Consider the following 27,887-nt stretch of genomic DNA (forward strand, 5'->3'; position numbering starts at 1 on the left):
GCGCGCACCTGCCCTCGCTACGGGGTCTCCGCGGCCGCGCCCAGGGAGGGGCGGAAGTGAGGCGGGGCAGAGCGGGGTAGAGCGGCGCCGCGCGGGGCACGGCGGGAAGGGCAGTCCTCCAAGGGTACCGCGTGCGCGGCCCATGCGGTGCGTGGGGGTGGTGCGGGGGTTTACGGTGTGACCCCGACCTGGTGCGTGGCTGCTGTGATCGCCGTGGCCTTTATACGTGAACCGATGCGCAGCGCAATGCCAGCACGCATCTCAGTGCTCACCGCAGCTCTGGTATTCAGCACAGCCCCATTGTATGGCTGCGATGCAACCCCAACGTGTACAGATCGATTGCACTGCATGGTCCCGTCCCCCAGTGCATTTTGCAGCATCAATGCATAGCTCCAGTGCTCACCACGGCCCTGGTGTGGCCTCAGTGCATGGCATGGCCCTGCTGTGCAGCCCCGCTGTGTGTTGCGCTTCTGGTGCACGGCCTCGGTGCGCAGCAGAGCCCCAGTGCACAGCCCAGCCACGGAGCGCAGCTGCAGCAATGACTGCAACCCCAGTGCACAGTCCAACTACACAGAACAGCCCGAATGCGTGGTCCCAGTATATGGCATGGCTCCAACACATAGAGCAGCTCCAGTGCATGGCTCCAGTGCATGGTGTAACACTGGTGCTTGGCTCCGGTGCATGGTGTAACCCTGATGCACAGCCCAATGCACAGCACAGCACAGTGTACTGCACAGCACGGTGCATAACCCCAACCTGTGGCACAGCACAGGGCACAGCACCACGCACAGCCCAAGCTGAACCCTGCCTCTGTGGCCCCTCCAATGCATCAGCCCAGCCCAGCTTTGACCCACGGTGATGCTGCAGCTGCACACAGCACAGAACACAATGCACAATGCACACTGCACAGTGCCACTCGCACCCCAGCACTCTCCCCAAGCCCCCACACCCCTCATCCACCCCCCTGCACCCAGCCCCACGCATGCACCACCCCTCGATACCCTTTCACCCCAGAGGGGCCCCAGCAGGATGTGCACACTCAGCTCTTTTCCAGCCCTGGCTATTTAAAGCTGGACAGCACTGTGAGCCCTCTCCTCCCCCTGCACTGCGAGCCCTTGGACTTTCTCCCACAGCCATGAGCTCAGGCACAGCTCCCATCTTCACCGAGGGTGAGGACTGCAAGGCTGCATGGCGGGAGGCTACAGCTGCCTACAATGGCCCCGACACCCACCTGGAGATCCTGGGGAAGCCGGTGATGGAACGCTGGGAGACCCCCTACATGCATTCACTGGCAACCGTGGCTGCTTCCAGGGGTAATGGGGACAGCAAGTGGCACTGGGGGGCATTGGTAGCCCGGGGAGGGGAATGGTGACACTTGTGCTATTGTGTCAGTGGTGACATATTCCTAAAAGGGGCTGGGGGAGGAGGAGGGGGGCTGCCACCTGCCTGCAGTGCTGGCACCGAACTGGGGGGGGTCACAGCTTTGCTACAGGCAATTGTGCATTCCTATTGCAACGGGCGGGGAGTGAGGGGGGAGGCAGGAGAATGTTGGGGGCTTGAGGGGCTTCGGAGGGGCCAAACGCCAGGGGAAGGCTTCCAGTGTTAACCCCTTGCTGCCAGGTGGCCGTGTGCTGGAGGTGGGCTTTGGCATGGCCATTGCTGCCACCAAAGTGCAGGAGTTCAACATCGAGGAGCACTGGATCGTGGAGTGCAACGACGGCGTGTTCCAGCGGCTGGAGGAGTGGGCGAGGGTGCAGCCACATAAGGTCTGTGCTGTGTTGAGCTACGTTGGGTTGTGCCATGCAGTGCTGTCCTGCGCCGTGCTGTGCTATGCTAGGTGTGGGGCTGAGCCCCCCCTGTCCTGTTCCCCCCACAGGTGGTGCCACTGAAGGGGCTGTGGGAGGATGTGGTGCCAACGCTGCCGGATGGGCACTTCTCTGGTAACACACTGGGGGGTGCAGGACTGACCCCTAGGGCTGGGGGAGGATGGGGGTCCAGAGGCATGGAGGGAGGGGGGAGCAAATGTAAAGGGGACAAATCAGAAGATGGCGGTGGAGGGGAACCCCATGGTGGCACGGGGCCTCTCCCAGACGCCCGCTGCTCTTCCCTGTGCAGGAATCCTATATGACACGTACCCGCTGTCTGCACAGACCTGGCACACGCACCAGTTTGCCTTCATCAAGGTAGGGCAGCAGGAGCGGGGTGGGAGGTGAGGCAGCTGATCGGTGTGGTGCCTCTGACCCTCCTCTCCAATGCAGGACCATGCCTTCCGCCTGCTGCGGCCCGGGGGGGTCCTCACCTACTGCAACCTCACCTCGTGGGGGGAGCTGCTGAAGGGCAAGTACAGCGACATAGAGAAGATGTTTGAGGTGAGCTGGGGGGGGGGGGGGGGCACACTGCCACCAGCACGGACCCTCCTGCAGGTACCTGCAGAGCTGAGAGCTCAGGGGGATACATCACAGCCCCCCCCCCCCCAGCCCAGCAGCATCACAGATGGCTGAGACCACGGCTGGGTGATTCCCCCCCCCCCCTTCTCTCTTGCAGGAGACTCAGGTGGCACAGCTGCTGGAGGCCGGCTTCAGGAGGGAGAACATCAGCACGGCGGTGATGGAGTTGGTGCCCCCCAGGGAGTGCCGCTACTACTCCTTCCCTCGGATGATCACCCCCTGTGTAGTGAAGCACTGAACAAAAAGGTTCTTGTGGCTGCAAACCCACAGCACAGCGTTGACCCAAAGGGGCTCATGCTGTCCTTTACTCTAAAAACAATTGTTTGTGAAATTGGGGGTCCGTTTCCGTGCAGAAGCCAAACGTGCCAGGCCAGGCAGGAGGAATGGGGAAGATGGGGCAGTTTGAGGCACGTTCCTTACAACTGGATTTCCCATGAGTTTCCAGTGAAAGTTCCCTCATATTTTTGGCTGATGCCCATTTTAATAAGCTCTGATTCTTACGACCCCCGTACAGTTCAATAGTGCATAAATGACGTTCCCCCTCTCTACCCAGAAGGGCTAAAATCCATTAAATCAGATCGAAATACACAAAGGCTATTTCTGAGCAATTTATTTTTGCCTTTCGAAGTGCACCTGTAACTGCAGACCATATGGGTGCACAGCACAACACATCCACTGCCAGACCAATGCAATTCCTTCTGCTGTACACATCGAGGTGTGTTCCATCCCTTGTAGGAATTAAGAAACAAGCAGGCAGAGCTGAGCTCATGGACACCACAGGGTTCCCCTGGATGTTTGCTGGTCCCATAAAGAACCCCAGCACTGACAGCAGCCTGGGGGAGGATCCAGTGCCTGAGCTGCTTTCATTGTAAAAACAAATCCTGCACAGCCCAGCTGCTACAGCAGAGCTGTGTGTTCTACCTGAGCCAGAGGACTTCAGGCCTCCTGCAGCAACCAACCACACTCAGCAGCTGCAACTCCTAACGAAGCCAAAGAGCAACCCAAGCTTTCATGCCTCCCTTCTCCCAGGCATTTATTCCACTCAGGATAAGAGCAATGTATTAAAGACAGGGCAGCATCTGAACCACGTACAGTTTTATTGGAAGGCCTGTGAGAACGGATATCTTTGTGCGTAGAAAGCAAGTAGGTGCCGCAGGCAGTGAAGGGGAGGTCATAAATTAGAGCCTATTTCCTATACCAGATCTGAATCTTCCTCTCTCGTTTGATTTTCTTCTGAAGCTGCAAGATGCCGTACAGCAAAGCTTCAGCCGTGGGTGGGCAACCTGAGGGGGAAAGAGATGGGTGGCAGCACCAACTTCATGGCAGCCCTGCTCCAACCCAGCGCCGTGGCTGCTCTCCTACCTGGCACATAGATGTCCACCGGCACGATGCGGTCGCAGCCCCTCACCACAGAGTAGGAGTAGTGGTAGTAACCCCCGCCATTGGCACAGCTGCAAAAGGTGTTTGTTAAGCACAGCTCAGTGAAACGTTAGCAGAGGCAAAGGCAAACGTTAAGCTGGAACCCAAGGGTAAGAGGTGCTTCTGCGTGTTGTGGGGACTGAGTGCTTGAGTGCTGGGATTTGCAGGGGGGCCGTTCAGTTTGAGCACAGAGCTGCGTGCTGCCCGTGGGACCTGGCTGGGAGGCAGGCTGCACGTGTGTTCTGAGCTGAATCAGAGCAAGCTCAACCACTTCCATGGCTCTTATGAAGCAGATGTGGAGGAGCCCCTTTGCACACTGCAAAACCTCTTTTTCTTTTGTCACATGCACAAAGAACGTTTCTAGAACTCGTTCTGTCCCATCCATCCTCAAGTTCAGCTGCACTCAGACCCAGTGGCACCAGGTCAGTTCTGCTGTGCCAACACTGTGGCTTCAGAGCCAGAGATCCACAGATCCCATATTTGATGCTGCACAGTGGAATCATTAAGTCCAAAAGCAAACTCTGAGATTTTGAGCATAGCAAGGCCTACAGAGACAGCCACAAATAAACCAACAGAATCTTTCATCAGAAAGAGCCAGCAGTTCAGAGGGACCTGACAAAATACTCTCCTAACCAAGAAGAAACGTTGATTTACTTTATTTCGTTAAATATCAAAGCCTTTTGTACAGGGCTGAAAGGATGGAGGCTCCCTCCCCCTCAGCCACATGGTTTCCCCCACCCAGCTTAAGGTCGTTACCTTCCCATGGAGACCACATAGCGAGGCTCTGGCATCTGGTCGTAGACCTGCAGGACACAGACAGATCAGAGCGCTCTCCATCCACGCGCAGCCCCCCTCGAGGCACCCATCCATACCTTTCGCAGGGCTGGAGCCATTTTGTTTGTCAGGGTGCCAGCCACAATCATGACGTCGGCTTGGCGGGGGCTCGCTCGGAACACCACCCCGAAGCGGTCCATGTCGTAGCGTGGAGCTGCCATGTGCATCATCTCCACAGCACAGCAGGCCAGGCCGAACGTCATCGGCCACAGGGAGCTCTGCAGTGGAGAGAGGGGTCATAGGGTCACAGAATGGCCTGGGTTGCAAAGGACCCCAATGTTCATCCAGTTCCAATCCCCTGCTGTGTGCAGGTCGCCTAGCAGCAGCCCAGGCTGCCCAGAGCCACATCCAGCCTGGCCTCAAATGCCTGCAGGGATGGGGATCCACAGCCTCCTTGGGCAACCTGTGCCAGTGCCTCACCACCCTCTGGGGGAAAAACTTCCTCCTAACATCCAACCTAAAGCTCCCATCTCAGCTTAAAAGCATTCTCCCTTGTCCTGTCACTATACATCCTTGTAAACAGCCGTTCCCTTCCTGTTTATACAGGTATCAGAAAGCCATCATGAGGTCTCCCCGGAGCCTTCTCATCTCCAAACTAAACAAATCCAGTTCCCTCAGCCTTTCCTTATAGGAGAGGTGCTCCAGCCCTCTGATCATCTTCTGGACCCATTCCAAGAGCTCTGTGTCTTTTTTGTACTGAAGGTCCCAGATCTGGATGCAGTTCTGCACATGGGGCCTCACAAGAGCCGAGTAGAGGGGGACAATCACCTCCCTCTCCCTGCTGGCCACTTCTTTTTTAATGCAGCCCAGGATGTAGCTGGCCTTCTGGGCTGCAAGCACGCACTGTTGGCTCATGTCTAGGAGTTGGGGGGGGCACACTGAAAGCAGAGACGCCATGCAGGTGACTGACAGAGCAAAGTGCTTTAAGACAGCAGCAGCGACTCACCCTCCGTGCCCAGTTGATCAGGTCATCGAGTTTGGTGATGACGTATTCCCCCCTGCTCGTGGGGACGTAGGACTTTTTCGGGACAACAGCTGAGCTCTTTGGCTGCGCTTGGATGGAGCTGAGAACAAACAGGTCGCTCTCAGTTATTAAGCACGGAATGCGTTAGCATCGAGATATCACTTCCCAGGGAACCCACAGAGATGTTCTGCTCCTTCCCAGCAGCAGTGGGGTTTCACCCCGTGAGAGGAGCCTGGCTGGTTACCTGTCTGCATGTTGGGCTGCACATGTCTGATGGAGCAGCTGAGCAGGAGGGGATGTCACCGTGCTCGGCCTGCAGGAATGAGAGCCACTGCCACCAAATCTCACCCGGCTCGACGATGCAGAACAAAAGCGATTCGCTCAGAGCCGGGGGGAGGGGGAATGGGACCCCCATGGAGCCCCATCTTTTACCCTCAGCCGCCCCCCTCCCCAAAACCCCCCGGCCCTGCTCACCGCCAGGCCAGCACGGCACGCCGCGGGAGGCCGAGACCTGCAAGAAGAGCACATGGAGCTCAGCGAGGAGAGCACACGGAGTTCAGCCCCGGCCAGTGTTGGGGGACGCACCCGGCCGGCGTTCAGCGCGTCCCAACCCGGAGCTGAGCCCGGAGCTGCCACCCAGGATCCCCGCCATCCCGCACCCCGGCCCGGTCCCGCCCGCAGCCCCGCACGGCCTCGCCCCGCTCCCCGCCGCCCCCCGGCCCCGCTCACGGCGCAGTGCCGCCATGTCCCGCAGCCCTTCAGGGGACCTCTGGCCGCGGTGCACCGCACACAACGTTCCGGCAGCGCGCGGTCCTCTGCTTCAACGCGCCGGTGGAAAACGAGGGCGGCGCGGGAGGTTCCGCTGGGCGCGGAGCAGCGGCAGAAAGCAGACGATCGGCGGCTGTGTATCCGAGGTTCCGGTGCGGCCCCGAGCGCAGCGCCCTCTCCGAGCATATAAATATATATATATATAAAAAAAACAAACAGGAAACAAAAACTAAGCGGCCGTCCCTGGGTGGGCTCGAACCACCAACCTTTCGGTTAACAGCCGAACGCGCTAACCGATTGCGCCACAGAGACCGCGCTGCCGGCGCCGCCCCGCGACCGCCGCTGTGGGAATGCGGGCGGGCGGGGCGCTGCGGGAACGGACGGAGCGGTGCGGGGCGCCACCGCCTCTTCCGCCCCGTGCGAACCCCCCTGCAACCCCCCTCCCCCTCCCCCAACAGCGGAGTCAGCTGACAGGAAGTGGGGGGCCGCCGCTGTCACGCAGCCGAAATAGCTCAGTTGGGAGAGCGTTAGACTGAAGATCTAAAGGTCCCTGGTTCGATCCCGGGTTTCGGCAGAACGTTTTGGCGCCGCCGCAAACGGCGATTCCCTTCACCTCCTACAGCCCCATTTTATTTCTTAACGCAGCGCTCAGCTTCGAGTTTATTGACACGCATCACCTTTCATTGCGATGCCCCAATTAAGCATTCTGTAACTGATAACAGCTGTCACACAGCTGCAGCATCATTAAACTTCAGCTGCAGCACGGCTTAAGTACAAATCAGAGAAAGAAACACGACTGAAAGCGTGCCTGGAAAACATTACGTAAAGACAGGCTGCAAAATAGGGCTATTTTTTTTTTGTTTTCCTTTCTAAAAGCAGCTTTTGCTTTTTAAACACACACAGGCCTCATTGGTTCCCCCCCCAGCCACAAAGAGTCAGGACTGAGTTTGCTTCACTCAGAACCAATTTTATTCCTCACACCTTTAATGACAGATAAAGGAAAAGAGCCAACCCTGTCCCAGCCTTTGGCTCCGCAACGCCAGCCTGCGTTCTTCTGAGGACAGCAGAGGCTTCTTTCCTACGAAGTCCACATCAAGGGCACAGAGCAGCAGCACACACACAGCTCACAGCACTTCCAGCAGCACAGAGGTGAGAACAAGGACTGTAGGTACAACTGTGCGTGGTGGTAATGCAATGCAGCACTGTCACAGCCACAGCTTTGGAGATGTAACAAGGCTGGGGTGCAATTGGGAAAGCGTTTGCTGCCGTTCACACGCTGTCTGCAGCCATCAGCTCAGCCTGAAGCCTCTTCCTCTCCAGAATTTCTTCGTCAAACTCTTCTCTCTCCCTAAGAGCAAGGAGGAAGGCTGTTAATACAAGCAGAACTCGAAAGTGTTCAAGCTTCTGCAGAGCTCTGCATGTCACAGTAACGCTGTGTTTAACCATCCCAGCACTTAAATGAGACCCCTTGTCTTGCTGGGATGGGTGCTGAACTTCCCACTGCTCCACACAGACAGTAAACCAACAAGGAAAACCCGGAGATGCTGAACATAGGAACGTACCTTTTGCTCACAGATGGTCCTTTCATGTATTTCTCTTCTGCCTTTTTGTAGTCTATATCGTCCACAGCAGAAATGGCATAAATGATAGCCTATAAAAGCATTTGGTTCATTGACACGAGCAAACGAAAAAACCTCAGTTACAAAATTAAAAGCAGGCTTGAAGTCGTGCTCATTGGCTGAGACATCTTTGGGATGAGACTCCCTTTGGAAACCTGGATGCACCTTTGTGGAGGGAAACCTGATAGGTGCTACAGATTTGTCCTTCAGCACACCCAGGACACTGCTTTTACAAGGAAAATAAGATTCTCTTAACAGCAAATCTGCTCCCACACCTTACCAAGGTTTTCCCAGGCAAAGCTCCTAAGGGAGCAAATTCAGGCCCAGCCCCTTGAGCTCCACCCCACTCAGGGCAGCAGTTGGGCTCCAATCCACCCAGCTCATTCCAGCAGTCACTGAGCTTAAGCTACGTTATCTACTTCAACATTCTCTTTATTCGCTGTTTCACATTTACTTACTTCAGGCAAAAGGACATCTAAAATAAATTTTACTCCATCCCCAAGCAGCCGACGGAGGTCTGCAGTGTCTGTTTCATGGTACGCCACTTCCTTCAGGTAATTCACCACCAGCTCCAACTGCTCCTCATCCTCTAAATAAGTTTCCACGCAGGTTCCGTACTGCCGTGAGCTCAGGAAATCCTTCATCCACCTGGACTCCTTCCTGCACTTCAGGACGGCCAGCAGGTGCTCCTCTGCTCCTTTGGTCTTCACGATGAACTCCACGATCTTTTTGTTGGCTTTGTCCCTGGCAGCCCTGGTCCTGTCAGGCAGCAGCTTCCTGCAGGGCTTCTGAGGGGAAGTTTCTAAGGCAGAGTCCTCCAGATCTTCCTCTGCTACGTTGGGAAAGGTCATTTGGGCTGAGCTCTGCTGGTACTGCTTCCTGACAGGGTAGCCTGCAAGAAAAGCCACCACCATTCAGACTCGGGTAAAATAAGGGGCTTTCTGGCATATGCACTTATATGCAGACACCAAATAAAGGCTTTCTTGATGAGGAGGGCTTTTCCTTCCCCTCTTGAAGGAAGGGGAGGGACTCGCCTTGAAAAAAGAAATCACACTGCAGAAGGTATTGAGATGAACACGAGCTTTGAGAACAGCTTGCTCCAATGTGAAGTCGTGAACAACCAGCTCACTGATTACACTGAACTTCCTCTGTGGGATTGAAAGCCTCAGGGCACAACCAACAGCAGGTTTCAGCGTGCCTCACCAACCCAACCCACACTTTGTACCAAATCAGAGCCAAGCTTCTCTCCTAAAAGTCCCAGCAAGAAACCTCCCTGCCAATTCACTTACTGATATCATCAGCAAAGTATTCCAAGAAGGATCCAGTAAACGAATGGCAACCTGAAAAGCCCAGAGAACAGGTTGTTATCAGTCCAGCTACAGCAACAGAGCTGGCAGCCTCAGTTTGTGACTGCAGGCCTGGCTGCCTTCAGCACACAGCACTCACCCACTCTGATCCGATAGTCAGAAATCAGCTGAATGCACCACTCAATTTCCTGGCAATAGTCTTTTTTGGCTTGGTCCTGCAAGAGAGGAGCCACATGCAGGTCTAAGTGCTGCCTGTCAAAGGAGCAGCAACAACTAATCCAAGCTCACCCCATTTCTTTTATATTGTCTTGCCATTCAGTTTCTGTTATTAAGCACTGGTGGCTTTGGCATATGTGGAAAACAAGTGAAAACACAGTTGGAACCCTAAACAACCAGCTCCCATCCACTGCCCACGTTCTCAGCAGCACCCATAACCTGACCAAGGAGGAGCCTATTCCCATGGTATAATCTAGTTTGTGCAACACAATTATGTTTAAGCAATGTATTGAGTGGAAGAGAATCTTAGCAGCCAAAGTGAGAGCAGACACCCAGTAGGGTAAGCATACACTGCATGCAAGATGTTTTGTATGCACTGCAGCCAAGGGTTACTTGTAGCACTTACAATCAGGTCCTGCTTCTCTTCACAGTCAAAGTGCTTCAGGTTCCGAAGAGACACTGAGAAACTTGTTGACACGCACAAAAAAAACAAAGTTAGGGATGGAAGGCGGCCAAACCTGCAGCTGCTCCTTCACAGGGCTTTCACACCTCCCCCAAACATCAGCCTGAGGAATTCCCTAGCACAGCTCACAGAGGAAACAGAACAGAGCCCAAAGCAGAGGGATCCCACCTGATCCCAGCCCTGCCATCCCACCAACAGGAGGCTGCCCAGCACCTGAGCAGAACCCACAGCGCTCACCTCTTGTTCTTCTCACTTGTGTTGCCCTCTATGAAGAGCACGTTTGCCTTCCTGTGCTTCCGCTTCACGTTCTTCACCTGCAGACAGAGGAAGGGCTGATGGCATCAAGTCTCACATCCTTACCAAGAGGGAGCACCTGCAGCCCTGCCACGAGCCCCACGTCACAGCACCCCATGCAGCACTTCTGTTATCACACCAAGGATTTATTTAATCCTCACAGAAGGCTGCAGTTGAACTCGTGATACAGGAGCTGAGGAGGAATCCTCTGCTCCAACAGAAGCAAACACTCCCCAACCACATTTATTTCACGTGTGCTTTATTATGTGCAGCTTTTCTGTTATCTTTGGTTTCACTGTAGTTTCTGATTTAGCAGACAAGCACAACTGATTCCACACAGGACAAGAAAGGCTCAAGAACTGTTAGTTGCTCCCCATCAGCCCCCAGCAAACATCACATCCCTGTGAACAGCGAGCTGCTCTTACCACTGCTGGCCAATATGGGTATCTTTGCCACTTGCACCACACCAAAATCCCTTTGTCAATCGATTCTGGTTCTGTAACGAAAAAATAATGAAAGAGAAAAGCAGGAAAAGTGAATTCATGCTGCCTCATCACACAGGGAATATCCAGCGAGTTCTGCTTTGATGCTTTTACAGATCCCAACTGAAGTAGCACAACATCCTGCCCTCACACAAGGCAAGAGCTCTGAATATACAGAAATTATATTCTATATACAAGATGGAAGCTCAGAAGTCTCAAATCTCAGACCTTTGCCCAGTTTCACATTGTGTGGCAAGAAATGCTGTTCCAAACATCCCTCCTGCAGCACCCAATGAAGGTGTTTTATTCCAAGCCTGAGCAAAGCTGGATTTGTTTGCTAGAAAGGCGAGGTTTCACCATCAGGGTTTACCAGAACTCGTCAGCAAGTCAGCAGCACACAGAAACCAACAGGGCGTGCTGATGCTGCTGAGGTCTCCAGGAAATACCACCCATGCCTCACCTTGATGAGACAGAATGCTGGGAAGCTCTTCCTCCTCCTCCTCCTCCACCAGATCTGAGAGCTGACACAGCTTCTCACAGAACGCCCTCTCAGAAGACAGCCCTGAGGGCTCCGGTCCTGCAACAGCAACACAGCTGTGAGCGTGGCACAGCCCTCACCCCAGTGTGAGAGCAGCAGCGTTACCCTGCAGCAATGTGAGCCACAGGGCACCTGTAACACTACACAGACCTCAGCCTGGGTAAACAGCCTGAACGTGAGGCAAAAAAAGGGAGAGGAGCCATAGGAAAGGATGCTGCTTTCAGGATTCCGTACCCTTTCTGTTCCTTTATATAACCTGAATTCCCCAGGACTTAAAAAACACAGAAGGATTCAACCTGGCAGCTCAAGAACCACCTCCACAAAAACACAACTGCTACAGTGATAAACGGCGCCTGTGCATCAGAAGGAATGCAGACTGCACACCCTAAGAGCAGCGTGCCCACCTTCCTCTTCCTCAAAGTCGGGCAGGTGGAACTCCTTTGCTCTGTCCATAACCTCAGGCGGCTCATCCTCATCCTCCTCCTCTTGCAGCCGAGATAGAACGCCATCAGACAGCATTCTGCAGTCAGACAGCCCAGCTGAAGGCTCAGGGCTGTTTCTGCGCTCCTTTTTCCTGGACGAGGACATTCCTGCCTCGGCCTCTTGTTTTCCTTTCGCTTGCTTCAGACTCCTTGCCTTTTTCCTCTCATTTACCTGCTTGGCTCCGTTTCTGTTCTCGCTTCCAGTGCTCCTCTGTGAGACAGAGGCATTTTTGGAAGACGAGCGCAGCAACATCTGGGCTCTGTGCTGCTGCCTGGTGCTCACCCTGCTCCTCCCAGGCAGCGCCGTGCCAGAGCTGCAGGATGCAGACACAGAAGCGCCCTCAGCAGGGAGCTGCCCTCGGCCTTTGGAGGAACCATTTGGAAGCGACCCAGGTGATCCTGCACCTCTTGCTCTCCTTCCTTGCTTACATTTCTCCTCCTTTAGCTTCAGTGAGGCTTTATTACTCGTTAGGGATTTTTTCAACCATCTGGGCTTTGTTTTTTGCTCTCTTGATAACAGTGGCGATCCTGGCGCCGTGCAATTCTCGCTGTCTGAGTTTGAGGTGTTGCACAGCTCCCCAGTGCTACGCTTTGAGAGTTTTGTTCCGTTTTCATTCGCTCCAGGACTCTCCTCTGGAATGAAAGAACACCTCAGGTTTTGTTTTTTTGTACCAGTCCTCAGGTTGGGGCTATTTCTCTGCTTTCTTTTCCTGTTGAGGCTCTCAGACTCCAAGTCTTCCTTAGAGAGTGGCTGACAGCTGCTTAACGGGGAAGATGAAAGAGACCTGGCACCGTTGGCCCGGGACGAGCGAGTACTCGGCCCTGCCTTCGAAGGTGGCTCTTCTCTGGTTGGTGCATTTTCTTCCAAGGAATCCAAGGCAGTTTTAAGAGCACAACGATATTTCAGTTCTTCCACAGCCTCATCCGGATTTATCTTCTCACCTGATGAGGAAGAAGAGGCAGTAAGCACAACCACCTTTGTTAGTGTACCAGAAACAGAGTTGCATCTACGTTACACCCTTTTCCTAAGGCAACATCGAATCCATCTGTGATTTCTGAGGCAAAGCAGCAAACAGCACAAGGTAACAATGCCATGCAGGTACACACAAGTTCCCTCCCCATTCCTTCAGGACAAACCCAAGTGGCTTAAGAACATCCAGTCTATTTTCAATCTTCACTGATTTAATGGGGATAGAAAGGGGAGAAAACCACAGGAGACACCCCTGGAAACGCAACAAAACTATTTGCCACCAAACTGAAGATCTGATTTTCTGAGCACAAAACGCAGCAGGCAACAAATGCTCTACACTCACTTAAGTTAGAGACGATGTCCTCTATGCTCGCTTCCTCCAGGGGCACAGCATCCTCCTGCTTCACACTGACCCTGAAAACACAACAGAATGAGGCTGTGAACCACCCTGCAGTCACTCAGCTGATTGCATGGATGCTTTCACATTAAAGCTCGCATATTTTTTTTTGCTTGCATGTAAGAGCAGAAAGAAAACGGTAACAGAGATACTTCACCTCTCTTTTAAGCAGATTATTTCAACCTCCAGAACCTCCTGTGCGTTGGCGATAGGGGGATCCTCAGCAAGCCCGGGCTTTGACAAAACCTACACGAAAAAAAGAGGCATTTCAAGCGCTTTATGAGTGCGTGGAGGCTGCAGGACAGGCCTGACTTCACAACGACTTCCGAAAGCATTTCGTTGCTTTCTTTGCAATATATCCCCCTTTTCCCGACTCAAACGCTCCCAGGGAACCCACAGCACCCAGCTGAGCCGTCAGCCCCGCCCCTCGCGTGGATCACAGCCCCAATTTCAGCCCTGTTCCCACACACCGGGGCTGCCATCCTCACCCTTCTCCATCCCCCAGCCTTACTTTACCTTCGCCGGCCACAGCCGCCCCCTCCAGCGGCACAGGACGCAGCCCCGGTTCGCCATGCGTTTCACACAGGGAAGGAGAAGCTCTGAGGTAAAAGGAATAAAGCATGACCAGAACTCGGGGCGCTCCGGTCGCCTCCTTCCAGCCCTCCGCGGCGTAACGCAGCACTCGAGCGGCTCTCAACCGCCACCACGCGGCGCTTTAACTCCCAAACGGCGGCACCGCCGCTACCGGGACCCGGCACCGAAAGCAGCGAACGCCTGCGGCCTCCGCCCGGCGGGAAGCAGGACGAGGAGGAGGAGGAGGAGGAGGAGGAGGAGGAGGAGGAGGAGGAGCCCCGCTCCGCCTCACCCCGCCCCTCCGCCCGCAGCTGGGACGCCGCCGCCTTCCCGCCCACCGCGCCTCCCCCTGCGCATGCGCCGCCCTGCTCCTAGCAGCACTACAGCCAATCGACTCCCTGCTCCTCCTGCTTCCCGCCCTCGCTGCACGGCCAATCAGTGCGCCCGGTTTTCTCTTTGCCCCGCCCTAATGGAAAGGGCGGGAGGAACTCCCCGCCTCTCCGCCAATGAGCGTCACTTCCGCTTCTGCCGAGTCGGTGACGTCACGGGGCGGGGCCATGTGCGCGCTGCGAGCACGTGGGCGGCCCGGGAGCTGCGACCCACGGCAGTCCCGCACCGTGGGGTTGCGGTGCCCGAAGGGCAGCACCCAGCGCTTGGTGTCGTTGGGCCTCAGCCCAGCGTGAATAGATTGACCGGTAGTCAGCCCAGTCCGAACGGATTGACCGATAGAGCCGGAGAGGAGTCGTACCGCATGGGCGCAGCCATATTGGCTTCCAGCCATTCAGACACAGCACGCGTTAGGACGTTAGATGTTTTTATTTGCTGTCTATGCTCTTTTATAAATACCTGCGATATTGAAAATGTAACCACTATACCGAAGAAATAAGTTATTAAAACACATTCTGAAAACAGCATACAGACCGAAATGGCGTGTCCCATAGGATTGACACTGCTTTCCCTACCTCCAAGTACAGATGTTTGTGGAATAATACTTTGTTGACAGAAGAGACAAACTCCCCCTTTTTTTTCCTTCTTTTTCTGGCTACAATTTCCCCTGGGTTTTCTCCCTAGGATGACACTTTATTACCCGTTATCTCAGTGGTGCTTTGTTTTCTGCTACCAGGAGCAGTCTGAGGGCAGAGCGATGTCCCTGCTCCTGTGCTGAGCTCCCTGGCCTTCTGCATGATGTTTTAAATCTGTCCTTCACGTCAGAGTGTATGAATTAATGTTAATACCTGATTTAATAAATAGCAGACGTGAAGTTCAGGCCCCATTGTTGAGAATGGACACTTCCATAGGGTTTGCACATCTGCAGGATGGAGAGCAGAGCTCAGAGCAGCGCTGCATTCTGCCCCCTGTCTTCAAGCAGGGAAGGAAGAGAGGAAATAACAAAAATGAGCATCATTTCCTTTGTCCATTCTCTCATGCATCTGATCTCTCCTCTGTAATTGGCTTTATGAGCACCCTAAACATAAACGAGCACAATAAAGCGTGGATCAGCCCTTACTGTCATCCTTAGGATTTCTGTTTGTGCTGTAAATAAGTACAAAAGTCACTGTATTACATTTCCCTTCCTGCATCCCTGGTTACAGCTCTGCATCTACCAACCAACCCTCTCCAGACTCTGTCTGCAATTGCAGCTCTCAGCTTAAGCAAAGCTGTACCTTTTGTCTGCAGTCCCTTCTCTCCAGCACACATAGTATGGCTTTTCCTGTCTCATTTCTTCTTCTGTATTAAAATCCACAAATGTTCATCCTGCAGCTTGGTAAAGAAATGCCTAAAAAAATCTCATTTCAAGAAGTTTGTCCTCGGATTTCATTAGTCTTAAAAAACCCAACAGAAATGCAGTATAAACTCCTCGTCCCCAATGAAGGAACAACAGCACCGTGTTACAAAGCCTGACGCTGCCCCGTAGAAATAATTGCATTGTTCTTCATTAAAACGTCTGTCAGAACGCAACCAAGGCAGCCCTCCTCACCGCCAGCCCTGCTGCTCCCACACAGCACAAACCGAACACCAGGACGAATGAAACCGCAGCGTCACGAAAGCACGAATCAAACAGAGCTCATCTACCACCTAAAGACACCGAGGAGCTGCAGGCAGGCGGTTTTGGGGGGGAGGTCCGACCCTCCCCTCCCCCCTTCTGCAGTGGGGCTGGTGGGTGCAATGGGGCTGGAGACCGAGCGCACATTGCTGCCCCTCCCCCCTCTACAGTGATGCCTTTGAGGACTATTTACAGAACTCTGTTGCAGAGAGAACGGCGACAACTCGCTGCCTTTGTTGGGAAGGTGAAAGAAATCCTTTTTTCTTTCTGTTCCCTGCTGTTTGCTCCTCGCTTTTAAGCAGCCGGGACACTCCTAACGCCACAGCAGCCAAAGCTGTTGGGTTGTTGGAAGACAGGAGTCGCCAGCGCTGCTTCCCTGCGGGGTGGGGATGGACGCACAGCCACAGCAGCACCAGGACACCACGCAGGGATGCACCCCGTGCTGCCATCCCCACGGCTGCCCCAGAGCCCCCCGCGCTGCTGCTGGGAGCCGGGCACCATCAGCTCCTGCAGCTCGCCCCATTGATGGGCATTTTGGGCACAGCAGGGAACGCCTCCAGCTCCTCGGATGCAGCGGTGGCCTCAGTGCTCCCCTGGGAGCCCCCCCGGCTCCTGGAGCAGTCGTGGTGGCCGTGGTTGCCCAAGCGGCTGGAAGCCACCACGGCTTTCATGGCAGCCTGCAGGCAGAGCGTGATGGCGTCAGTAGGAATGATGCACACACACACCTGGTTCAACCCCCAGGCTGCCCCCGCTCAGCATTTTGCTGCTCAGGGCAGGGATTGCTCAGCCCCAGCGAGCGCAGCCCATGGATGGGACAAGTTCTGTGCAAGAGGAGGAAAGTGAGAGGGATCGGTCAGGTTTTACCTTCAGTTTCCTCCTGGCGTTAAATTCCTGCAGCTTCTTTTGTGTGCTGTCCATGTGGGCAAACTTGGCTGCTTTTCCAGTCACCCAGGGATGCTCCAGAGCCTGGTAGACCGTCAGTCTCTTCTGGGGATCCAAGACGATCAGTTTTCTGACCTGCGGCCGATTTCAACGTGCAAAAAAAAAACACCCCAAAATGGTCATTTGTCGAGTGCCCCCCATGCCCACCCCTATGCAATGCTCTTGGTGGACTCACAGCCTCTCGTTTGCAAGGAATACAGATGCACAGGAGCAGAGAAGCACTGACCGTGACACCGCTCCATTTGGCTCTATTTGACTCTTGCCTCTGTCATTCTTACACCCGATCCCCTCGCTTCGCACAGCCTCAAGCTCTGCCCTGAAGCTCAGTGACTCACCAGGTCCTTGGCATTGAGGGAAACCTCGTCCCACCACGGGGACACGAACTCGTAGTCGCAGGTGAGGATGCGGCTGTACATGTATTGGTCCCCACGTGGGTCAAAGAAGGGCTCAAACCCGCAGAGCCTGGAAGGAGCAGAGGATCCCCAGTGCCCCCAGGCCCCCACGCAGGGACACGGCACAGCCAGGGGCTCACAGCCCATAAGCAATACTCACAGGATGTAGGTGATGACACCCACCGACCACATGTCCACCTCAGGGCCGTAGGGGCAGCCATGCAGGATTTCAGGGGCTGGAAGCAGAGATGGGGGTTAAAATCCAGGAGGAAAACCCTTCGCAGGCACCTCCTGCGTGCAGAGCTCAGCATGGAGCTGATTTGTGTTGGGGACTGATGACAAACAGCATTCGTGCATCACAGACTTTTGCCACCTGTCCCCATCTCCTTCCAGCCCCCAATTCTGGGCTCTTTGTGGGGCAGACTGAAGAGGAGTGCCAGGCAGGAGGTCCCCCTTCCCCCCCCCAGGTTCCTCTGCCCCACACCCCACTGCTCACCGCAGTACCCCGGTGTCCCACAGACGGTTTTCATGGTGTCCTGCTCATCCACGATCTTGGAGAGCCCAAAGTCACCTTGGGGACACACAGGGAGGGGTCAGACTGATGGGTGCCCACCAGGCTGGGAAGCCCCGGGGTGCAGCCCCTCTGCTCAGCACCCACCGATCTTCAGGGGAGCGTCGGGGGACAGGTCTGCATACAGCAGGTTCTCCGGCTTCAGGTCCCGGTGCACCACTCCATTCTCATGCAAATACTGCGGGGATGGGGGGAGGAAAGGCTTTAGCAGGGCAGCAGAGGAAGGACGTTTCCCGTTCAGAGTTTCCATTTTTAAAACCTATCTGTTGCCATGGAAACCCCATTTCCAGGTTGCGTGGCAGTGACCTTCCCCAGACAGCACGGCTCTGGGCCTGCAGCGATGCTCCCAGACCCACAGCGATGCCCCCAAACCACAATGGGGACACGGAGACGTTACCAACACAGCCTCCAGGATCTGCTTGACCACGTGGGCCGCATCCCGCTCACTGTAGAAGCCCCTCTCCACGATCCTGTGGGTGCACAGTAGTCAAGACGTGCCCTCACCCCCCCATCCCCAACCCCATAGGGCTGTCCTTCAGCCCCATTCCGTCCTCACCCTCCCCTGGGGCTGCATCCCCTACCTGTCAAAGAGCTCTCCTCCCGTCACCAATTCCAGCACCAGAGCAATCTCCGAGGGTGTCTCGAAGATCTCCTTCAGTTTGATCTGAAAGGGATGAGAATGGGTGGCAGCAGATGGGGCTGTGCCATTGGGATGGGGCTGTGCCATTGGGGTCAAGGCTGTGCCATTGGGATTGGGGTTTGCCTTGGGGTTAAGGCTGTGCCATTGGGGTTTGTCATTGGGGTTGGGGCTGTGCCATTGGGACAGGGCTGTGCTATTGGGACGGGGCTGTGCTATTGGGGTTTGCCATTGGGGTTAAGGCTGCGCCATTGGGATTGGGGTTTGCCATTGGGGTTGGGGCTGTGCCATTGGGACAGGGCTGTGCCATTGGGGTTAAGGCTGTGCCATTGGGGTTGGGGCTGTGCCATTGGGACAGTGCTGTGCCATTGGGATTTGCCATTGGGGTTAAGGCTGCGCCATTGGGATTGGGGTTTGCCATTGGGGTTGGGGCTGTGCTGGTGGGACAGGGCTGTGCCATTGGGGTTAAGGCTCTGCCGTTGGGGTTAAGACTGTGCCATTGAGATTGGGATTTGCCATTGGGGTTAGAGCTGTGCTACTGGGGTTAAGGCTGTGCCATTGGGATTGGGGTTTGCCATTGGGGTTTGCCATTGGGGTTGGGGCTGTGCTGGTGGGACAGGGCTGTGCCATTGGGGTTAAGACTGTGCCATTGAGATTGGGATTTGCCATTGGGGTTAGAGCTGTGCTATTGGGGTTAAGGCTGTGCCATTGGGACGGGGCTGTGCCGGTGCCATAGGACCCTGCTCACTCCCACCACGTAACTTCCAGGTATGGCAGCACTGGCACAGACACCCCCCCCACATCCCCTCCTCTCCTGTTTGTCTCAGCCCAGATCTGGAACTGCCTCGCTCACTTAATCATGCTTTAAGGGGGAGGCAGGGGCTGCTCCTCCTCAGGACTTCAGCCCTATCGACTCATAGAGCTGGGGACACACATTGATTTCACAGCCCAGCTGCGATGCCACCCCCTGAGCTGTGACACCCGGGGCCCCCATGAGCAGCACCCACAGGGGAGCAGCGCCAGCAGTGCTCTGCATGGAAGGAGCGTGAAACAATCTCCATTTTCCTTATCATTTTCCCTTCAGACGCCGTGCAAGATCCGCACAAACGCTTTGTGCCCGCGCGGCGAATCTGGAATTAACAGATTCTCTTAAAAAGAAGTCAAAAATGCAATATATATATATTTTAATTTTTTTTTTAGACAGAAAACAGAGCATTTCACGCTTCTTAGGACTTTTGTGACACTGTGGATTTCATGGGGCTTTAATCATTACCTTCGCAGGCCGGGTGACGAGCCGTGATACCCCGCAGGGCCGGCGGCAGCTGACTGCATTATAATAATACACAGAAGCACTATAATTTTCCTATTAACTTCAAAAGTTTACAATCCTATTATCATCCACCGTCGAGGTTGGTTTCAATGCTAGCAAACGGACCGAAGGCGCTGTTGTATAGAAGGAGATGCAGCAGCTGCCAGCTCGGGGCTCCCTATGGAAACTCTTAGCACCGAGGCACCCATGGGTGCTCCCTGTGTGCCCAAAGGGTGTGGGAGAGCACAAAGCAAAGCTGGTGGCATTTCTATGGGTGTATCAAACCTGGTCCCCTCCTCTGCTGTGTTGGGATGGAGGAGCTGCTGCCCCCAGTGCTGGGTGCAGGGAGCCCCTCGCCCTCTCCTCTTATCTCCCCTCGCAGCATTCCTCGCTGATGGGCAATTGGCTTCGGTGCTCATTTCATCTCCTGGGTGGAAATTGCTCACCGAATGGAAAGCTGAGGGCGATGGGGAGCGGGGTGGGGGGTGGGGAGCAGCTATGGAGGGGGTGAGCCCCCATTGCGCCGTGATGGGGAAGGGGGGGACGGCGCTGAGCGGGGCTGCGCTGTGCCATAGGGCACCAAGGGGGCTGGGTGATGGGGTGATGGCTTCACCCAGAGCCATGCTGGGATGGGGTCACTGCGGCCTCCTACTCACAATGTTGGGGTGTGAGAGGCGCAGCAGGACCCCGATCTCCGTCCTCACGATCTTTTTGTCGATCTGGAAGGCAGAACCCGCTGACATCCATCACCATCTCTGCTGGTTCCACTGCACAGCCCCCCCACGGCCATTCCCACTGCAGAGGCAGGATCTGCCCCAGAATTTAAGCCTGTTGTGCTCCCCCCCCCCCCCAGCCCTGCACTGCAGGGCATCTCCATCCCCATCCCCACATCCCCATCCCCACATCCCCACATCCCCACATCCCCACGTCCCCATCCCAATGCCCTTCACGCTCCCAGACCCCCAGTGCCACCAACACTCACTGTCTTCTTCAGGATCTTGGCAGCATATGGGGTACGTGTGCCCTTCTCCTCACAGCTGTACACCACGGAGGTGGCTCCCCTGCAGGATGGAGGCAGGATGGAGGCAGGGGGTCCCACTCCCCCTCCCCACCTCCACCAGCACCGAGCTGCTTCACCCCGCATCAGTTCCAGCTTTCCCCACTAAAGCCATTTTAATTAAAACTGAATCCTAAAGGCGGTTTAAAGCCATAAGCAGCTTTCAGGGCAGGATGCAGCCCACCCCCCCCCCTGCTCCCAGCTCCAGGATGAGCTCAGTGGAACCGTGGATGCCTCAGGACCCCCCTCACACCCCAAATCACACAACAAAACCTGCCACAGTGCAGAACTGCTCTGCCTTACAAAGGAAGAACCGCTCCCATCAGCCTGCACCGTGCTGCTCAGCTGCCCGTCACTTTCAGATCTTGTTAATAATGTTTTCTAACCACTGGACGGTGAAATCAACCCATTTCTTCAGGCCATTATGGGGCTAGTTTGCAATTTCATCTTCGCTGCCCGGCTCCTCGGAGCAGATTAATTCTCACCCCCTGAGTAATCGACCGCACTTTATTGCTCTTTGGCTTTGACACCTTCTGGGACAAGTTCAGGTTCTGGCTCGAGGCACACGCCATCCCCCCATCCTCAGTCAGCACCAAGCCTCCAAAGGTCAAAGCCCAAAGAACCCCTTTTTTGCACCAAAATCTCCCTCAAGAACACAACGACCCATTGCTGCCCATTGCTGCCCACAGGTGACCCTGTGCTGCAGCTCCCAGGGGGCCCTCCTGAAATCCACCTCTCTGCTTTTAAAGAAGGAGAGAGGATTTTGCAACTCATCTGCTGAGCTGGAGAATTGCATTCCCATGGCAACGGCAGAGCTGGGTACTGCGGGTGGATGGCGAGGGGTTGGGGATGGCACGGGGTTGGGGATGGCACGGGGTTGGGGACGGCACAGGGTTGGGGACATCATGGGGCTCAGCCTGCAGCACCCACAGAGCTGGGCAGCCCCACACTTTGAGCATTTCCAAAGCATTTTCTGCCTTTTGCTTAGCATTTCCCATCACATCCTGCGCTCAGGAAGAGCTGCAGACAGCTTTGCTTTGAACCCAAGGCACCCCCACTGCTGCTGTGCCCCATGGCCGTGCCGCTGGCCCCATTTCCCAGCTGCTGTGCCCCCTCTCCCTGCACCACGCTCACCCTCCCATCACTCGACATCCCCTTTCAGCACTGCATTGAGCACAGATGATTTGCAGCCCACTCCTCGAGGGATCATTTGAAGCCCACCGACCCCCTCAGCCCCACTCCTCCAGTGCAGCTCCCTGCACCCACTGCCATCGCTGCGTTCCCAATCACAGCAGCAGCTGGACCCTGCCGCCAGCAGCTCCACCTGGCCGCTGCTTAAGGCCTGGAGTAAATACTGCAATCAACCTTGACAGCCACGGCAGATAATTGCAATTTCTTTACAGATGAACTGGAAAATGTCGAACAATGGGATTTGCCAGGAGCCTGAGTTCGCTGTGGATGCAACGCAGCCCAGAGCCCGGATGGGATGCGTCTGGACGGAGGGGTCGGGGGCAGGGTCTGTCCCCCCACCACGTGTCCATCTGTGCAGGCAGCACGCCCATCCTCAAGCTGCTGTTTGTGGCCCCACATGTTCCTCTGTTGATGGAAACCCTGTGGGGGCTCTCAGGTGGATGCAGGTTGCTCCACCAGCTCCCCTCTGCTGGGGGGCTCATCAGCCCTGGCTACACCTCCAGCTCAAAGCAAAGGATGGGAAGCTCTGGCTTTACTCGATGTGCAGCAGCTCCCTGGCTCCGTGGCTGCAAGGCTGTCTGCAAGGACCCTGGCCCCATCCCAGAGCAGGCAAGCATCCCAGTACAGCATGAGAGCTGCTGGGTGACAGTACTGCATGGGGCACTGGGTGGGATGTGCCTAGAAATGCCCATGCCATGCCTCCTCCTGCAGCCTGGCCCATGCACCACACCTGGCACCATCCTGTGCCTTGGCAAAGCCCACATCTCAGGTGGCCAAAGAGCCCAGGAACCTCCATGGGGGTTTGCTGTTTGTGCCCCCACCAGTTGCTGAGCCCCTGGTGGTGGGGAAAGCCCTGGAGCTGGCTGTGGGTGTGGGGATACAGCTGGGACTTCTGTGGGGCCTCCTACCTTAAGTGGGACAAATCCTGGGAATAAATCCCCTATGGGGATGGGATTTATCCTCAGTCGTGCTCCTTTGCTGGGGCTCCTCATAGGAGGGTCCCATCGCAGCCCCAGGTTCATCCCCCATTTGCCCACAAGCCAAAAGTCAGAGACCATCAACCCAGTCTCCACCAAAGGGATGAGAAGCGTAGAGCACATGAGGAGCCTGAACCACGTCCTGCAAGACTTCAGTGAGTGCTCCCAAAACCACAGCAGCAGCACCATGATCGATTCCAAAGCCCCGCTCACACCTGAGGATGGGATCCCCCTGCCCCTCTCCATCCATCCATCCATCCATCCATCCATCCATCCATCCATCCATCCATCCATCCATCCATCCATCCCTTCTCCTGCACCCTTCCTGCACCCAGCCCTCTGCACGCAGCCATTGAGCATGATGCTCCCACGCAGGGAATCCTCCTGCTGCCCTCCACCCCCCCCCCCATGCAGGCAGTACCGTCCCAGTTCAGGGCCCACGATGTAGAAATCCTCCAGGGCAGCCTCACGGTGGGATCCATCGATCCAATACTCGCCGTCCGTCTTGGAGGAAGGCATGGTGCCCGGGGGGAGGGAAGGGGGGAGGAGTCTCCCACCAGCTGCAAGGCAGAGCAGAGCCCAGCATCACCACGGCCCCCCCAGCATCACCACGGCCCCCCCATTGCATGGCAGTGCACAGATGGCAGCAGGTTCTCCTTGGGATTACGGAGCAGGATGGATCCGCAGCCACAAATCCCCTTCCCACCAGACACGTACGCTGCCTTTTTAGAGATCATACCCCAAACCCCCCCTCCTCGCCCATCCCCGCACCCCACTTCTCCCACCCCACCCTCAGCTTCCCGGGGCTCTTTTGGCAGCAGGTGCCCCAGCTGTGCTCTGGCTGTGCCCCACAGATGGGTGCTATGGGGTCCGTACCCCCAATTCCCGCACTCCACCCCAAACATCGCCAGCCCCGCAGCGCATCCCCTCCCCACATATCAGCTCAGCCCCACGGCCGACACGTACCGTTAGCTGCTGCGTGGCTGCGCGGCGGAGCCGAATCCCCCCCGGCGCTCCCTCATCCCCGGCGCAGGGCGGATGCGGGCACGGTGGGCGCTGCGTGCGGGGCTGGGCGGCCCCCCTTCCCTCACGCCCGGCTGCCGCCCTCCTGGGTAGGGTAAGGATTTTCGGCCCTGGGGTGGGGATATGAAAGGATGCAGTGATGGAGGGATGCGGGAACACCGAGACGTAGGGAATAGGGATGTCCGTGCGTGGGGCTGCGGACCCGCAGAGACGCCGGTGCGGGGGTAGGGGAAGGTGGAGACGCGGGGCTGCGGCGCTCGGGGGCCCTCCCCGTCCGCACCCCCACCCGGCACCGCTCCCGCCCGGCTCGGCCGTGCCACCCCCCGGCGGCCGCCGTCACTGCACCGCGCCCGTCTGCCCCGCACCCCGCGGGGACGCCCCCACCCCACGCCGCTGCCGCTCCATCACTCCTGTGCCCTCCCGCCACTCTTATGCCATTACCGAGGTCAGAATCCCATCCCGCACTCGCAGCGCTCCCGGTGATGCTCCGTTGGATCAGAGATCCGCCCGGAGCGCAGTGGAGATGGGGGAAGCCGTGCCGGAGGGCGGACCCCCGGAGCGCTGCAGCGGATCTCGGTTCCCTCCCCGAAGGAGCGGCGCTGCCCGGTGCGGCCGCACGGTGCCGCCGTCCGCCACGGGATGGGAGCGGAGGGGGCGGCGGGGAGAGGAGGGCCGGGGGGTGAGGGGATGGGAACGGAGAAGGGATGGGAAGGGAATGGGGGAGGGTTTGGGCGAGGTGGGGCCGGGCACGGAGCGCGCTCAGAAATGGGGATAGGGGCTGGAATTGGGTAGGAAAGGGGAAAGTGTCGGGGATGGGGCCGGGACCCACAGGCAGGGCGCCCCTAGGAAGGAGGGATTTGCGTTGCCCACCGCGGGGGGAGCCGAGCAGAGAGCTTGACGCGTGCGAACCCGGGAAGGGACCGCAGGGCTGAGCACAAGGCTGCACCAACAGCACGTGCACGGAGCAGCAACACCGGCACCCAACGCACAGCGGGGATCCCAGCAGCTCCCCGTTGCACCCTGTCCTCGTCAGCACCGAGGCTGCGATTCCCGCAGGTGCAGGCTGTGTGTTTTACCATTGCATACAGAAACACAGAGCATCGTGGGGTTGGAGGAGTCCTGGGGATGATGCTCAGCCCTGACACAGACAGCGCTCCAGGAAAGGCCCCACCAGCATGAGAAGCTCTCCTGGCGTTGGGCTCTGCAGGTGTTTATCAGAATATTTCATCACATCTGAGGGAGGCGAACCCAGCCCTGCCTGATCCCAGCTCACTGCAACTCAGGGATGTTCTTACAGGGAGAGACCTCAGTCCATAAAATGACTCAGCCATTCCTCCCCATCCCGCCCGTGCTCTTATGGTGCATCATTAATATTTACACTGAGAACCAACACAACCCCTCATTTACCCACCCCAAAAAGAGCAGTGGGCTGCATCTGGGGAGCAGAGGCAGCTCCTTCCCCTTATCAACTCACTGCTACGAATTGAGGGCACTGCGCTCTGCCCACCCCCTCCACGTCCCCCCCATTTGGCCCATGGATGCTGGGCCGCCCCCCAGGATGGAGCTGAGGCTGGCAGCCTCCCATCAGCAGCAGAGGAAAGGCCTCAGGGCCCAGCAGTGCAGAGGTGGGGCTGCAGGAGACCTTCAGCCTTTTGTCTCCAGCGAAGGAATTAATTATTTTGCTCTCATTACGCTGGAGTAAAACCCCATTTATAAATATAGGCATCCGAAATTGTGGTTTGTTTTCTTTTTTCCGCACCTTGGGAAACGTTTCTCTCCCCTTCTCACCCTCACTTCTGTCTCGTCTCACCTCCATCCATGTTCCAGCAAACCCAAAGGAGGGGGAGCTCACCCAGAGCTGCTGGGGGTCCGTGGGGGCAAAAACAGAGCGGGACCCCCAGCTCAACCCCCCAAAACACCTCTGGATGATGGCAGCACCACGAGAGCCTCCTGGTGCCTCCTGCAGCCGTTGCTGAGCGATGCTCAATTGTTCAGAACCAAAAATGGAAATTAATACATACTGTTAATGCCCCCCCTGCCCCCCCCCCGGCATCCCCACCTTCCCCAGCGCCGCTCGCCTTGTTAATTGAATGGCACCGAGCAAATGAGGTCAGAGCTCAGTGCAGCCAGACAAGGACGCAGAGCACACGACAGGTCTGTCTGCTGAGCGGTGTTAGCATTCCTGCCAGCAACCGCTCATTAACAACCTAAAAGGCAGCGTAAGCATCCCGTCGGCTGTGTGCTCCAGCAGCCCCTTCCCTCGTGGACGCGTTCGAGGTTGGAGCACGGGATCTGTGGGGTCCGAGCAGATGGGACACGCTGCCCCCCTCGGGGTGGGTCGGTCTGCCTGAGCCTCCCAGCAAAGCCCATCCCACAGCCCCCATCCTGCTCTGCTCTTTGGCAGTGCTTCCATTGCCCTCGGGCTGCGCCGTGCCTCAGTTTCCCCAGCAGCACAGCACAGCACAGCACAGCACAGCACAGCACAGCACAGCACAGCAGGCACCCAGTACCTCCGCTCAGGGACCACCCTTAGGGATGCTCTCAGCTCTGCTCCATCCCTCCCACCCCAGCCAAGCTCCCACAGCAGCCTCAGGCTCCCACGTTTCCCTCCTGGAACAAAGGAAGCTCTTCCTCCACCTCACCTCACCCTCCCACTCCCCCACTTCCTCTTTCATTCCTTTTCCTCTCTTTTCTCTCCCTTCTTTTTCTTTTTTTAAGAAAGGAATGAGTTGTCTTCCCACAGATGTGACTAAAAGCACTCTGGAAATGTCAGCCACTGCTGGAAAGGGACCCAGATAACATTTAGCTTTAGGTAAGAGAGTAGATTTTCTCTGCACTAATTCATATTTATAAGCTCTCCTGTTCCCAGGGAGCGCGCGGCACTGATAGCACTTGCTGATTGCTAGTGAGCAGTGCAGGGAATTGTTTTCATATCTGAGATTAAAGAGTGCTTTCTGCTCCCAGTGGCACCTGTGTATTTACGCTGGTCATTCTCAATTCATTCTTATAAGATTAAGACTGGAAATGGGAAATGGTTATAGAGTGCCGAGGTGGCAGGGGGGGAAAAACACCCCACCGGAGGCCTGAGAGCCCCTCTGGGGTTCCCCACGCTGACCCAGGGATGGAGAGCTGCGGACAGACGGACACCAGACAGACGCCCAGCATCAGCTTGGGCTGAAGATTGATTCCTATTACGATTTTTCAGCACATCCCTGCCTCTGCGTCGGCTGATGGAAAACAAACAAGTAAAGCCGCTTTCTCCTCCCCGAGATCGAGGATTTGGGAACTTTGGGGGCTTCGGCTCGTTTTGTTTCTGTCGTTGTGGTCGGATTTGTGTTTGCAGAGGGGCCGAGCGGCTCCAGAGCTACAAAACACGGGGAGAGGGGAAAAAACGCTGCGGTGGGACACTGAGAGTCAGGGGAGGGAGAAGGAGAGGCGGGAGGGGAGCGGGGTGGAAAGGGAAAAAGGCGAAAGGAGAAACAATGGCAGAAGGCACCCCGGGGACTTCCTGAGAGGTTTTAGAAATTCAAAATACGCCTTAGAGCCTCAAAGCTGTGTCAGTCACAGCCCCGGCGCGGGGATCACGAAGGCTGCGGGCCGAACAATACCGGATTGTGTGAGGAAGGTGGGAAATAGGGGGTCTCAACGGCTCCGCTCACACCAGCGGTTCCGCTCGTCAAGCACGCGTTCCACATGAATCAATTCTGGACAGTGCCTCGGCATAATCCCCTCCAGCCCCGCGATGACAACTTGAAGGAGAACTCTGTGCTGAGTGACAGCAGACGGAGCGCTGACATGGAGAGGCCGCAGGACTTCCCTGCCCGGCCCCTTCCCTTCCTTTCTCCCTCCCAGCAACTTTTCATCTGCTGCAGTCGGAGCAGCTCAACCCAAAACGGGCTGCATCCCTTCCCAACCCCCTCCTCACCCCATCGCTGGCAGCTCCCACCCCACAATCACTCCCCATGGCTGTA

The 27,887-nt window shown here is 56.3% G+C and overlaps 4 protein-coding genes and 2 non-coding genes across 7 annotated transcripts; 2 read left to right on the plus strand and 4 right to left on the minus strand.

Annotated features, from left to right (window-relative positions):
* Positions 1-1,044: 1,044 nt before the first annotated feature.
* Positions 1,045-3,415, plus strand: GAMT (guanidinoacetate N-methyltransferase). Its single transcript, XM_048927813.1, has 6 exons — positions 1,045-1,313; positions 1,621-1,766; positions 1,877-1,940; positions 2,116-2,183; positions 2,259-2,369; positions 2,545-3,415. The coding sequence occupies exons 1-6, from the start codon at positions 1,136-1,138 to the stop codon at positions 2,683-2,685; spliced, it is 708 nt and encodes a 235-aa protein (XP_048783770.1). The 5' UTR covers positions 1,045-1,135; the 3' UTR covers positions 2,686-3,415.
* A 112-nt stretch (positions 3,416-3,527) lies between these two features.
* On the minus strand, positions 3,528-6,562 carry NDUFS7 (NADH:ubiquinone oxidoreductase core subunit S7). The gene is made up of 8 exons (XM_048927814.1): positions 6,394-6,562; positions 6,139-6,175; positions 5,909-5,977; positions 5,647-5,764; positions 4,739-4,918; positions 4,623-4,669; positions 3,810-3,898; positions 3,528-3,730 (listed from the first exon to the last, which is right to left on the minus strand). Exons 1-8 carry the CDS (start codon positions 6,407-6,409, stop codon positions 3,633-3,635), a joined length of 654 nt encoding a protein of 217 aa, XP_048783771.1. The 5' UTR covers positions 6,410-6,562; the 3' UTR covers positions 3,528-3,632.
* Positions 6,563-6,670: 108 nt separating this feature from the next.
* Positions 6,671-6,744, minus strand: TRNAN-GUU (transfer RNA asparagine (anticodon GUU)). The gene has a single exon. It is a non-coding gene; the product is annotated as a tRNA-Asn (tRNA).
* A 189-nt stretch (positions 6,745-6,933) lies between these two features.
* Positions 6,934-7,006, plus strand: TRNAF-GAA (transfer RNA phenylalanine (anticodon GAA)). The gene has a single exon. It is a non-coding gene; the product is annotated as a tRNA-Phe (tRNA).
* A 356-nt stretch (positions 7,007-7,362) lies between these two features.
* Positions 7,363-13,999, minus strand: PWWP3A (PWWP domain containing 3A, DNA repair factor). The gene is made up of 13 exons (XM_048927800.1): positions 13,717-13,999; positions 13,358-13,446; positions 13,147-13,217; positions 11,756-12,775; positions 11,274-11,390; positions 10,757-10,827; positions 10,275-10,351; positions 9,981-10,041; positions 9,498-9,573; positions 9,341-9,391; positions 8,510-8,943; positions 7,995-8,083; positions 7,363-7,780 (listed from the first exon to the last, which is right to left on the minus strand). The coding sequence occupies exons 1-13, from the start codon at positions 13,771-13,773 to the stop codon at positions 7,702-7,704; spliced, it is 2,292 nt and encodes a 763-aa protein (XP_048783757.1). The 5' UTR covers positions 13,774-13,999; the 3' UTR covers positions 7,363-7,701.
* A 575-nt stretch (positions 14,000-14,574) lies between these two features.
* Positions 14,575-24,485, minus strand: LOC125685071 (calcium/calmodulin-dependent protein kinase type IV-like). 2 transcript variants are annotated; one of them, XM_048927827.1, is made up of 13 exons: positions 24,358-24,485; positions 23,860-24,026; positions 23,315-23,453; positions 20,651-20,729; positions 20,325-20,387; positions 18,304-18,386; positions 18,120-18,192; positions 17,810-17,900; positions 17,648-17,722; positions 17,312-17,387; positions 17,095-17,221; positions 16,682-16,834; positions 14,575-16,494 (listed from the first exon to the last, which is right to left on the minus strand). In XM_048927827.1, exons 3-13 carry the CDS (start codon positions 23,410-23,412, stop codon positions 16,318-16,320), a joined length of 1,095 nt encoding a protein of 364 aa, XP_048783784.1. In that variant the 5' UTR covers positions 23,413-23,453; positions 23,860-24,026; positions 24,358-24,485; the 3' UTR covers positions 14,575-16,317. The 2 variants fall into 2 exon arrangements, with proteins under 2 accessions (XP_048783784.1, XP_048783783.1); XM_048927826.1 differs by lacking the exon at positions 24,358-24,485 and having other exon boundaries at positions 23,860-24,194.
* Positions 24,486-27,887: the final 3,402 nt, after the last annotated feature.

This window comes from Lagopus muta, chromosome 26 (genome assembly GCF_023343835.1).
Source record: "Lagopus muta isolate bLagMut1 chromosome 26, bLagMut1 primary, whole genome shotgun sequence".
In the NCBI taxonomy this organism is placed as follows: Eukaryota; Metazoa; Chordata; class Aves; order Galliformes; family Phasianidae; genus Lagopus; species Lagopus muta.

What these genes read in the sequence shown, in the direction of transcription:
- GAMT (XM_048927813.1), top strand. Translation starts at nt 1,136, where the DNA reads ATGAGCTCAGGCACAGCTCCCATCTTCACCGAGGGTGAGGACTGCAAG. An exon ending in AACCGTGGCTGCTTCCAGGG is followed by an intron (nt 1,314 to 1,620) that starts GTAATGGGGACA and finishes CCTTGCTGCCAG; the next exon opens with GTGGCCGTGTGCTGGAGGTG. An exon ending in ACCAGTTTGCCTTCATCAAG is followed by an intron (nt 2,184 to 2,258) that starts GTAGGGCAGCAG and finishes TCTCCAATGCAG; the next exon opens with GACCATGCCTTCCGCCTGCT.
- NDUFS7 (XM_048927814.1), bottom strand. An exon ending in CGTGCCGTGCTGGCCTGGCG is followed by an intron (nt 5,978 to 6,138) that starts GTGAGCAGGGCC and finishes TCATTCCTGCAG; the next exon opens with GCCGAGCACGGTGACATCCC. An exon ending in GGTGGACATCTATGTGCCAG is followed by an intron (nt 3,731 to 3,809) that starts GTAGGAGAGCAG and finishes TTTCCCCCTCAG; the next exon opens with GTTGCCCACCCACGGCTGAA.
- PWWP3A (XM_048927800.1), bottom strand. Translation starts at nt 13,773, where the DNA reads ATGGCGAACCGGGGCTGCGTCCTGTGCCGCTGGAGGGGGCGGCTGTGG. An exon ending in GGACATCGTCTCTAACTTAA is followed by an intron (nt 12,776 to 13,146) that starts GTGAGTGTAGAG and finishes CTTCCTCATCAG; the next exon opens with GTGAGAAGATAAATCCGGAT. An exon ending in CGACTTTGAGGAAGAGGAAG is followed by an intron (nt 11,391 to 11,755) that starts GTGGGCACGCTG and finishes TTGCTGTTGCAG; the next exon opens with GACCGGAGCCCTCAGGGCTG.
- LOC125685071 (XM_048927827.1), bottom strand. Translation starts at nt 23,412, where the DNA reads ATGCCTTCCTCCAAGACGGACGGCGAGTATTGGATCGATGGATCCCAC. An exon ending in GGAGGAGAGCTCTTTGACAG is followed by an intron (nt 18,193 to 18,303) that starts GTAGGGGATGCA and finishes GTGCACCCACAG; the next exon opens with GATCGTGGAGAGGGGCTTCT. An exon ending in ACGCCAGGAGGAAACTGAAG is followed by an intron (nt 16,495 to 16,681) that starts GTAAAACCTGAC and finishes CTCTGCCTGCAG; the next exon opens with GCTGCCATGAAAGCCGTGGT.